A 12,448-nucleotide genomic window follows, 5' to 3' on the forward strand; every position below is an offset into this window, starting at 1 on the left:
CCCAATCCCATTTATAGCTTTTACCCCTGCCCCTTGTTTTCGAGCGTTACCTTGCCACTTGGAACTGAGTTACAATAGGTAGTGGTTAAAATCTTCCCCTGCAAAATGGGACAACCCTCAAACAAAAAAGGGCATTACTTCATTAACAGGCTACTAGTGGTGCTCTGTACACCACCCAGAGAAGCGTTAAAGTTCAGCAACCTCGCTACTGGTCTTTAGCGAATTTAGGGCATCATAAGGCGGGGGGGGGGTGCGACATTTATTTATTATTACCCACCCCTAATTCTTTGGTGATATGAAGCTGAAGTCAGCTACTCACAGTAAAAGCCTGTGACAGTGTTAAAGCAACTGCATGTTGCTATTTCCAGAAATACAGAAAAACTCTTGTCTATGGAAACTTGCTGTGGATGGAGATTAGATTGAAAAATGCTGGAGGATTCCTTTAAGAATGGTGACATAAGATCAACATCCCAGGACATAAATGCATAACCTTTTCAGTGCTGTGACTAGGATTGAGAAATATGGATACTGATCATCACAGAATAGTCAACTACTTTCAGATACAGCAACTATTACTAAAATTTCACACTAATATCACTATAATGCCTGAGGAGATATGAGGTCATCTAGAGAGTGGATAAATACAATCATCATCCAGTTCTTAAGAATCCCACTTAGTAGAACCGGATGATGATTCATTTCCTGAGTAACTCAACCATGCAATTCTTCTTGTACAGCTCTTGTGTTTCTAAACTGTGGTCCCCACAAACGTATCTAAGCTTATGTTTGTGATGAAAAGGGATGCACTGATATGGAAATTGTGGGCTGATGTCAATATCTGATCTTCTTCATGTACCCATCTATCGATACTGATGAATTTACGGTCATATATGCCCCAAGTTTGGGCACCCCTGGTCAAATGACTTGTTTTGTCCCAGATTTTACACACATTTCTGCACATTTTAACGCACAATTACTGTTCATTTGCTGAACAGTATATACTGGGGGGAAAAACTAAAAAATAAAACACTGCTTGTGTGAGAATTATAGCACATTTTATATTGTGTTTTATCTTTTCCCCCAATACTTTAAACTCACCAAACATATAGAAATTGTGCATTTGAACCTGCAGAACAATGCCACATTTAAGTGTGTTCCCTGTAAGGATGTGTTAACTTATTTTCACTTAGAAAATCTACAAAACATGTCAACTGACCAGGGGCACCCAAACTTTGGCATACAACTGTACATATATCATACATTTAAAAAATGCTGAGATTCAGAGCACATCTACCGGGGTTAACATTAAGGAGAAGTAAAACTTTTATTCGTTTTGTGTTACAAATGCAGTAAAATTAATAAAATGCTGATATTTTAGCACAGTAGTCCAGCGTTGCCTAAAGGTTCTGCTCATTTATTTGAGGTACAATGACCAAAAAACCCAAATCTTATCAAGAAATAAATATTTTTCCACAATTATTGGCACCCCTTCATTTAATACTTTGTGCAGACTCCCTTTGCAAACATAACAGCTCTGAGTCTTCTATAATGCTTAATGAGACTGGAGAACACATGGCATAGGATCTGAGACCATACAGACCCTCTCCCGATCCTTCAGGTTCCAAGGTCCACACTGTATCCGAATAAACTGTCCAGAGCCTTTGAAAGAAAACCAGCCCCAAGGTATCACAGATCCACCACTATACTTCACACTGAGGATGAGGTACTTTTCTGCATGGCTATCTTTGTGTCCACACAACACCTCTGGTGTTTGCTTCTAAAAACCCACTGAACTCAGTCCTACTTAAAGTTCCAGTAACGTTTGGCAAACTGTAGTTACTGGAGTTTCTTTATCCTTGACAGAAGAGGTTTCTTCTAGCAACCCCCAAACAACTTGTGGATTATACAGGTGGTGTTTGATTGTGGTTTGGGAGATTTTCTAACCCCAATATCTAGCTATTCTCTGCAATTCCCTATCTGTGATCCTTGGAGATTCTTTGTCCCCTCAGACCATGCTCTTCACTGTGTGTGGGATTGGTATAGACATACGTCCTCTTCCTGGCAGATTCTTAACATCTCTAGTTGTTTTAAACTTCTTAATTATTGCCCGGATAGTGGAAATAGGCAAATAGGCAAAATAGGCAAATAGCTATTTTGTAGCCACTTCATGATTTCTGCAGCTCAACAACCTTTTGTTCATCATGGTCATTCTACATCAGGTCTTTCTTATAGTGATGATTGCCTGAGGGAATTTGGCCTGTGTTTCACCTCATATATATTCCCCAGTGAATCAGGAAATCATGACTGAGCATTTAAATGTTTCATAACGTTTAATGGGACTATACTTGAGTTAGATTTCACTCTTATAAATTTGTAAATTATTTCATGATATTATTTAGTTTTTTCTTTCAATCATTATACTTTAAAATAAAATATAGATTAAAAGTTAGATTATAATATTTTGAATAAAAAATTAAAAGGATAATTTATAAAGAATATTTTTACAGCTCATTTTGCTCATGTTTAGCAGGGGTGCCAATATTTGTGGAGGGCACTAAATATTTACAATGTGTTTTTGTACTTTTTCAAGTTAATACAGGTCAAACAGAATTTTGAATGCTAGGATGATTTTAGTTGTTCTGGCTCAGACCTACTCTCTCCACTTACCATTTCAAACATTTTGGCTAATCAACCATCCAAGGTCAGCTCACCCTATCAATCAAGGTCAGCTCACCATATCAATTTTGCAGTCACAAGAGCTGCACAGCCGTGTGTTTTTTTTTATTGCTTCACATTCATGGTTGTCATTTTGATGAATATCATGCAGACTGTGTTAAACAGAACTATAGAAATCAAATATTGAAACAGCTATAGAAACCATCCCAGTTCATTTAGTTGTCACACACTGTACAGCATGATATCTGATATATGATGACTGTATTCAATTCTCAACACATATCAAGAAAATTAATGTTAATGTGCATATTTTAATACATCTACTTCAAAGATGTGAACGAATGGGAATTTTAGCATAGGGTCCACAAAAACTGTAAAATGCAAGCTACATGAAACAGAGGTCTTCAAATTCTTCAAATATTTCAAACTTGTTCAGCGCGATGCAAGGCAGGGGTCGACAACACCATGGCAGACTGATTTGCATACAGCAACATACAATCATTTGTGTCTACAGTGGAGTTGACACGGCGCTGCAGAGGCAGAACTGAATACAATTATAATGTTCTTTTGATAGTCTGAAAAAGTGTTAATATTTCAACAAGACTGATATTTATTATTACAAAGTAATATATTTATTATATATATATAAATCAGCTTTATAGTGTAATAACTCTTTAGCTGACCTTATCATGTAAGCGGTCATCAACCCTATCAGTGACTGCAAAATCCAGGACCAAAAAATGGATTCAAGGGCTGGATTTGAAGAACTCTGCTGTAAGGTAATAGTGAAGCAATGTGTATGTGCATCTCAATGTCACCTCTGTCCACAGCTCTCCATAAGCAGCCTTCATCTCTTCTTCCAGAACTGCAGAGAGAGCACTCTGCAGGTTGCTCTCCAGCACAGGCACACACTCACTCAGCTGCCACTCTGCACAAGATGCCGTTCTCCTGCTCACCTCCTCCTCTTCATTACACAGCTTTCTCTCATGCTCTGTTTTGCAATGAAAAAGGGAACCTTTTCTTCATATTCAAAGGAATAAGAAGTCATCACATATGTATACTAAACACAATTCAGATGTATTTTTTTGCCTTGCTTTTAGCAAAAAAGACTAAAGATTAGGTAACCCACTTATTATGGAAAAAACTGGCAGCTCATCATAGCTTTTTTATGCGGGGTACGTTCAACTGAATACAGACGGGGAGGAATATGCAGTTTTGCAATAAAAGCTGCCTTGAATTTTTAGATGTTGTCTTGCCTGAGAACTTTTTGTACCCCAAAAGAATAGAAAAAAATACTGTGCTCTGTTTGGGAGTAGAGGAAAAGGGACATTGTAAAATATAAATTCAGAGAAACAGATGTTGTTGTGCAATACTGTAACAAGCTGCCTCCAAATAGAAACAAAAATAAAGACTCACACATACTTTGAGCGAGTGAGTGACTGAGTGAGCGACTGAGTGAGTGACGTTTAGCCACACAGATTTTGATTCTTCATAAAGCTTGAGTGTTTGCATCAATAACAGGTCAGCATCTCTGTGCACCAATTCTGTTAGTTGTAAGCTAAACCTTAGTCTGAGATTCTGTATCAATACGTAACCAGAAATATCACGATAAGACAGTTCTGCCTTCAGAAATGCATGTGAGGCATGCTAGGTGCCTGACCTTCCTTGGTGTGTCCTGAAGGTGGACGGGCAGCATGCTGGCCTTGGCTGCAGTTGAACAGCCCAGGGTTTCCTTCTGCCTGCTCCACAAGATCTGCTTTACTCAGGGCATTAACTCCACTCAGCAGAGCTTTGCTGCACAGGTTCTTATCATTACTATAGTCAAAGCAAGAATTAAAGGAGGAGAGAATTACAAAGGTACAGAGGACGAGTGTGAGAAAGAGAAAGCAAAAGTGGGAGATCAATAAAACAAACAAGTTTTCTTCTGCATCTGATTGTAAAAACAATCTGAATCATGAAAAAAAAACACAAGCTAAAGGAAATGCGTATACTCTGCAATGTGTTTGAACCACTACAATGTGTTTTCACTTGGTGACAATCAGACAGTAGAGGTCAAACTGAGTGAATAGAGTATGTGCTCACGTGCACAGGATGAGAGTGCCCTCTGGATATAACATCTGGTACTGCAGACAGCACTGCAGCACTCGATCGTCATTGTTCACGACGCCCAGCCCACCTGAAAGGATATACACCTTATATTAATACACAGCACCCTCTGGTGCTGGTGAAGCACATACATTCACAAGGACATAAAAGGTTCTTTCATTTTTTGCATTATTCAGTTGTTTAAATGTACACAAAGTCATTCTAGGTGGTCTTACGAGAAACTTCCCAAGATTTTCTTTACAGAGTCGGTGACAGGAACCAGTGGCTGCAATGCCATTTTATTTACAATCTAAAATGCCCAGTGAACCTGCATATGTCTTCTGAGTTTTATAAGGAATGCTGATAATGGTAAAAGAGAGGTAAATCTGGAAAAAAAAACATTTTTTGGGTACTATTTTACTATTTGATCCATTTAATGAGAGTCTTAACATTAGAGCCAAAAGTCTTGGATCTAAACTTTCCAAGGTGGTAGATCTCCAGGAACAGGATTGGGTACCCTATTTTAGAGGCTTTAAATTCTTCAGAAGTCTGGTTCCCATCACCATCACTGCGAACAACTGACACTCCGCAGGAATGGTGCATTTCACATCAAACCATTCTGAATGACTTCCTAACAATTTAAACATGGAGAAATTTTGAAAAAAGTGGAATTAGGTAAGGTTTAGCGCAAGTGTTAGATTTAAGTTAGGGCAAAGCCAAGTTTAACAGACATAAAACAAGGCTTTCAAAGACAAGGTGAGCATCTAACAAAGCGTCTGCAGCGGACCATTAAAAGTGTTACTGGTTTTCTTCCAATGATATGCTCTCCAAATATAGCATTACTCTCAAAATGTGAATATTATTAAGTTTAAACAACCCACAGGAAGCCTGGGAGGCCTGCTGCATGGACTGTCCCCAGAGACGTGGCTCTTGGCTCTTCAAGCAGCTATAGATGTAATGGACAGCCGGCCGGGCTTTGTGCTCCACTTCCCTGGACAATTTTCCACTCTTCAGTGAGTCCAGTTCCTGAAGAACCACCCAGGGGACCAGCAGTGTAGGGAAGCCCAAGGCTGCGGCCCGCAAAGGACACAAACACAAAGAGTGACTTAAAAGGGAAAGTCCAGGCAAGAATAAAACTTTCACAAAAAGCACTTCAGGCAGAAATAATATGTCTGCGTGTTTATGCTCCGCACTTCAGGATCAAAGAGAAATGAAGCACTAGAAGTCTCAGTTCACAAAACAGAACAGTGACACTAAGGACACCCAGCAAGACCCTTACAAACCTTTCAATAAACCTATTCTGTTGCTATCCATTATATGGATATTGTAAGTATACTCAGAAAGCAACCCCTTCCATCTTACCTCCAAGCCCATGAGACCTCATCTTCTTCACAAAGTCCAGATGGCTGAGGAGAACATTGGTGTCCAGCACAATTAAGAGGTCCTGCAGGTGCTGCCCCTGACCTAAAGATGCCAAATGCACACACATGAAAGACACAGAGAAAAACACTGACATTTTCATTTGCTTTTAGAGAGGAATTCGACTGTTTTTCAAAATGCCTACATAATTCAATGGTTAAGACGTAAACAAAGTCATTCCGAGCTATTTGTTGTGAAATGGTTCATTGTAGAGAAACTAACCAACTCAGATTTCTATACAGTGGTGGTAAAAGGAACCAGGGGTCACAAAGTCTACAACGCAAATATAGCCATTTTATTTAATATATTAAATGACCAGTGAACCTATGCACAATTTCTGCTCCTTCATATGCAATGCTGATAAAAGGTAAAACAGTGGTTAAAAAAACTTACAATGCCCTGCATGTACCTCTGTGATGAACTTCTTTTTTTAAGTTTTAAGCCAAAGGTTCACAAAACTATCACCACTGTGAACTATTCTGACTTTCTGAGGTTTCTCTGGAGTGGAGCATTTCACATCAAATGACTCTGACGGATGGTTACGTCTTAAAGATGAAATTATACAAAAAAAAACAGAAAAATCTGTGGAATTCCTTTTTAATGTAAGTACAGTTGGTAATGTATTCTGCATAAGTCTGGAAGATATTACTATGTGTCACAGTGATGCCCTCTTCTGGCGGGTCGACATCCATGCAGGTAAGCTCTCCATAGCTCTCCACCACATTCACCTGCAGTCTCTTGTCAGAGCGGGCCAAGTGCAATTCCTCAACCAGCTGCATCTACAAATGCAACACAAAGTTAGGACACCCATAGACACAAAGTCTTCATCAAAATGTCAGATTACCCCATGACACTCACCTCTTGGTCATTGTCAAATGTTTCTGTGTGCTCAGTAGAAGTACCTTGACAAAGAGCCTAAAAGGGGAAAAATGTTGTGAATCCAGTGTTTTGTCTAACTTGTTAAAGTAAAAATAAGAAAAGACCTAATAAGGCTTGGAAAGGCTTTCAAAGCGAGCTTTTGGGATTTTTTTTCCATCTCTACATCCCTGGACATCATTGTAATTACATAGGCATGATCATAGCTTACAAAAGAGTGATTTAAAATCTCCCAAAACTGGGGCTAGAGTAGGGCAATATTAAAATATTTCATGATTATCATGATGAATTTTGTTATCGTGACAAACAAGAGGCTTTAAAGAGCGTATTATGGATATCGTCAGAAAAAAACACTGACTGACTGGTTGTTTAATTACAGAGAGAGCAGAACTAAGTGTATTCAATGCACTTTATTGCAGTGGAGTATGTGAAACACTGAATTAAAATCTTTGTACCCAGAATTTTCGATGCCGGTTCTTATTAATGTGACACTAGTGGTGCTACGGTCTGTGTCAAAATATTGTGGTATGTTTTGTGTGTCGGCCACCCCTACCTGAAGCATCAGAGCATAATTGTTAAGGAGAAAATCAGCAAAAAATATACAGCCTTACATGTTGTGTAGCAGTGTTCCTTGGTGAGCTTCTCTCTCTCAATGGACTAGACTGCCCAAGCTGGACTTGAGGTAAAGATGATGTTTTATGTGACTTTAAACAGGGAGGAACTCGAGCAGAAATGTCTGTAGGCCTCAGTTTATTTGGCTGTGCAGGTGGAGAGCTCACAGAAACAGGGATGGAATGCTTTTTGATGACTGCAGACATTTTATGATTGTCCCAAACATGTGCATCCATCTGTGCTTTTACAACATTAGACTTCTTAGGGATCTTGAAAGTAACTGGAAGACGAGGACATGATGACAGCTCTTCTCCTGAGGTTTGATGACGTGCAGAGTGAGACCGCCCTTTTTGTCTGTCGCTGTCCTGCATTTTAGGACCGACATGTTGGGTAGCTTTTGTATTTTTGATGGAGGATGAAATCTCCTTCGAGTGCTTGCTTTCTCTTTTAATAGGACAGCTACATTTCCCTTCTGAAACAACCTCTTTGCGTAACTCCCTGGGCCCGCGGTCCACCAGCTTCTTTCTTTGCTCACTCAACTCCTTAGACTTTCGGTGCACCACACCAACATCAACCCGCTCTTCAGTGTTCCGCCTCTTGGCCGCAGGGTAATCCTCCTCTGGCAAGGACCTCCTCTTCTCTAGCTTCTTGCTCTGCTCCTCAGGAAGAAATGCAGCCTTGGGTGATCTCTGTCTGGGGTCCTCTGATGTAGACCTCCTCTTAACTAGCTTCTTCCTTTGCTCCTCCAGCTCTTGGGATGAGACAATAGAAGAAGACCTGGATGGAGTCTGGCTGTTTGAGCTTTTCCCTGTGCTGGGGACATAATGTTCCAAAGAGGAACGTTTCACTGAGCTATGTGATGCTCTGTGATCGCTGTCCTGAGATATTTTGTTTCTGAACACCGCCTGCTTGATTTTTACATCTGATTTTTTGTACGTCTCCTTCTTTGGACTGTCTTCCGTAGCTGACTGTGGACCGCCAGAGCTTTTTCTCCTGCACAACAGATAAAAGAAATACCATTAAAACCTCAAATAAAACAGGAAAAGACAGCCACTCGGGCAGCTGTACTGAGACTCACCTAGACGCATGCTCATGTTCGTTTCTCTCCTTTGACCTGCCAGGAGTCTCTCTGTCATCTTTTCGCTTAAGTAATAAAAAAGTGATTAAATGAAGATCTTAATTAGAACACAGAAGACAGGCAGATAAAGAACTTAAAATTTCAACCAAACTTTGCTTTAAGACTTTCCTTACCTTCCCTCTATCCTCACAGGGGGGTGTGGGCGATCTTTTTCGTTCTTTCTTATGCTTCTTTGCTTTAGCCTTTTTTTTGGTCATTGCTGTTGTCTGTGACACACATCCAAGGTTTTAGCATAAATCTGATGGAAACTGTTCACCGCTCAACAAAGAAACTGGACAAAAACACAGGTTAGCTCTGCTTCAAACTAGATTACTTTCTTTTGAAGGAACACTAGCACATAGAAAAGGTACTGTTTTCCAGCCTCTGTCAGTCCTCAGTTAAATTACATTTAAGTGAATTTACATTAACTAAATATATAAGCTCTCTACTTTAAGAGACATAGAGAACACTTCTGCATCAATAAAGGTATTTGTGTTAGCTATCAGAAAGCCCACTTTAATAAGTCTGGACACCAGTTTGAGTAACTCACAAAAAATTATTAAAAACCATGAGGCTTACAGGGAAATTCTACCAATTTTTCAAAATGTCTGCATAATTCACCCATTGAGACAAAGTGCTTTGATGTGAAATAGTTCATTTGCAGAGAAACTTGACACTCAGATTTCTGTACAATGGTGGCAATAAAAAGCCAAGAATCCTGATGTTCATACACAAATAGTCATTTTATTTATTATCCAAAACCATCAGTGAACCCACACATATGTTCTGAGTTTTTGTATGTAATGTAAGTTTTCTTCGGGGACTGTTTTGCCTTAGAACATCCCTCATGTATCCTTCCACCATGAATCGATTAAATAAGCATTTTACACCAAACCACACTGAATGACTGTGTTTATATCTAAACCGTTTTATTATGCAGACATTGTGAAAAACCGGTGGAGTCCCCCTTTAACTCACAGTATAGCACTGAAATCAGCAGCTAATAGAACCTGGCTATAGTAGCTACCTACGATAACTGAACGACGCAGTCTTTACTAATAGGTGTAGGTTAACTATAATGCAGCCTGCGAGCTAGCTAACCTAGCTAATAACGTTACTCCAACTTATTACAAACGGTGAGCTATATTACTGTCATTACTTTGTCACTCCTGCTCTTTGCAACAGTGAGCAAAACAGAAGTGACATTTGCTAACTAATGTAGAACCTGGGACGAGCGGTCGAGCATTACTTATACCATTTACTAGTATCTTATATACAAATGTAATGTAACGTTATCTAACTAGGTTAACGAGCTGGCTGATATTTTGAATGGATGGTAATGGAAAGCTTTATTATTGTTATTAGCAACTAGCTAACTTGGCTACAGCAGGCAAAACAAAATGTGGTAAGTAAGCATTTCTGCGCACAACTAACTGGAGGAATGTCTATGATTTCAACACACAGTATCTGAAGTTCTCCTTTTGTCACAGTGATATTAAACAGACAAAAGTTCACTTGCCAAAGTTGGACAGGACGCTGCGGAGCATTGAAACCTGGTAGAGTGGACCGGTGGCTTGGAACGGAAACTCCACGTATGTAAGAGTTGTGATTGGTGCGCTGTGTTGTTGCGGACTGACCAATGGGAGAACTCAACGCTGGTTGCGTAGTGTGACAGCAGACTCGTGAGTTGATACAGATCACTCGGTGAGGAGGCTTGACAAAATAGACCAACGATACATTAAGGTATTTGTGTTAGCTATCAGAAAGCCCACTTTAGTAAGTCTGGACGCCAATTTGAGTAACTTACAGCCAGCAAAAATTATTACAAATCATGAGGCTTACAGGGAAATTCCACCAATTTTTCAAAATGTCCGAATAATGCAGTCATTGAGAAACTTGCAGCCTCAGATTTCTGTACAATGGTGGCAATAATGAGCCAAGAGTCCTGATGTCCATAACACAAATATAGTCATTTTATTTATCCAAAACCACCAGTGAACGCACACGTATCTTCTGAGTTTTTGTATGTAATGTAACTTTTCTTTGGGATAAATTAATTTTGACTGAATAATAATACCAAATAAATGTACATTTCTCATCGTGGTGCTAGGTTTTACCTTTAAGACCAGGAACGAAATAATCGTATTTCGTTAAAAATAATATTTCTTATATCAGCATTAGGGAAACAAAATATGCCATAGTGTTAAAATCAATCAAAGGCAATCAAAGTGGGTGGGACTTTTAAGTGCGGGGCGTGTTTTAAGAGGAAGTGACGAAAAAGTCTAAACTTTGGCAGTAGTGGACATTTATTACTCGCCAATCAGGCCTAGAATAATTCTGTCAAAAATGATTCCCTGTTATGTAGTTTGGAAGTGGGTCTTGACCAACTAGGGGAACTTGTGGCTTTTCCATATGAACCTTTTCCAGTCTTTATACACAGAAATGCAGGGATACAGTTAAACTAGCGTTTTCAACTTAGCATTTGAATTTGAAAAACGTCTGGAGGGTGACGTAAGGTAAATCAACAAACATGTTATTTTGACGTAGAGTATTGAAACTTTCGCATATGATATGTTAATGAAATTTTAAGTCAGGTGTGTTGGATGATGACTTTTTTTTTAGCCTTTTGGAGATTGGCATTTAGATTAGTATCTCAATATTTGTTTTAAAGTAATATGGGGGTTAAGGTGAACGTTTGCTTTTGTGCAGTTGGATTACATTTTTTTTACTGATAAGTTATGATATAACAAATGTACTTTTAAATAAAATAAAGCACAATTTCCATACTACATTAACACACACACATTTCCTAAAACGCTTATCCTTCTGGGTCGCAGAAGGAGCTGGAGCCTATCCCAGCTGTCATAATGTGGAAGCACAGGTCACCAGTCTACTACATTAACTACTACTACACTGGGAGCTCCATCTTCTTCAGCCAGCACGTTGTTCCTGCAAGGACAGGCCTTGGAGTGAAAGTCCATGTGCTCTGGGAACAGCCATAGATACTGAATTAGAGTTTAGTTATAACACAAGATTAAAGATTTAATATAGCTTCAGCCTCAGTTTTTACTATAACTCAGCATAACTACAATAGAAAATAATGAAAAGGTACTGTACATTTGTCATACTCTAGATTTACTGTGCGGCCTCAGTATTCACATTTAATAATTTAATTTGCTTGAACTTTTGTGAAGTTGGGCAAAATCTTCAACTGCTATACTGTGCTTTAGAGTTAAAATGAGTAGAGTCCAATGAGTCGAATACACCTAAAATGAACTTGAAATGGTTACACCACTAAGACAGTCTCAAGTAGGTGTTGCATGTGCTTTATTTTCTCTGTCGGATTATACACAGGTTGTTAAGTTCTGAACATGAATGAAGAAAAAAATGTTACAAAAGAGGCTCATCAATATAACAATATCATTATTGTGATTGTCACAATATACTTATGTAACACTTCCCAACTGCACATTGGATTACAAAGAGAACATAAGTGCTGTTTAAACAGATTTTGTGCAGCACTGTACAAATCACTATTCAGTTTTTGAGAGTATTTTTTAAAATGTGAAACCTTGTATTGTACAAAAGTCTTGCAGTATTGTCCTTACACTTTTGCCATATCACCCACCTAAATTACAAGTGCAAGAGATCCCCCAAATGCCA

The 12,448-nt window shown here is 39.0% G+C and overlaps 1 protein-coding gene across 2 annotated transcripts in view; it reads right to left on the reverse strand.

Moving 5' to 3' along the window:
- The window catches only part of swt1 (SWT1 RNA endoribonuclease homolog), a 40,367-nt gene extending 29,985 nt beyond the window's left edge, over positions 1–10,382 (reverse strand). The window contains exons 1-11 of one of the 2 annotated variants that reach the window (XM_036582344.1): positions 10,305–10,382; positions 8,920–9,012; positions 8,747–8,811; positions 7,668–8,661; positions 7,039–7,095; positions 6,830–6,959; positions 6,124–6,225; positions 5,643–5,831; positions 4,759–4,852; positions 4,337–4,491; positions 3,495–3,667 (exon numbers count right to left, since the gene is read on the reverse strand). In XM_036582344.1, the coding sequence (XP_036438237.1) occupies positions 3,495–3,667; positions 4,337–4,491; positions 4,759–4,852; positions 5,643–5,831; positions 6,124–6,225; positions 6,830–6,959; positions 7,039–7,095; positions 7,668–8,661; positions 8,747–8,811; positions 8,920–9,003 (2,043 nt within the window). In that variant the 5' untranslated portion in view covers positions 9,004–9,012; positions 10,305–10,382. Of the gene's footprint in view, positions 1–3,494; positions 3,668–4,336; positions 4,492–4,758; positions 4,853–5,642; positions 5,832–6,123; positions 6,226–6,829; positions 6,960–7,038; positions 7,096–7,667; positions 8,662–8,742; positions 8,812–8,919; positions 9,013–10,304 lie in introns of both variants that reach the window. The other variant, XM_036582345.1, reaches the window with a different exon arrangement.
- Positions 10,383–12,448: the final 2,066 nt, after the last annotated feature.

This window comes from Colossoma macropomum, unplaced genomic scaffold (assembly GCF_904425465.1).
Source record: "Colossoma macropomum unplaced genomic scaffold, Colossoma_macropomum, whole genome shotgun sequence".
NCBI lineage: Eukaryota > Metazoa > Chordata > Actinopteri > Characiformes > Serrasalmidae > Colossoma > Colossoma macropomum.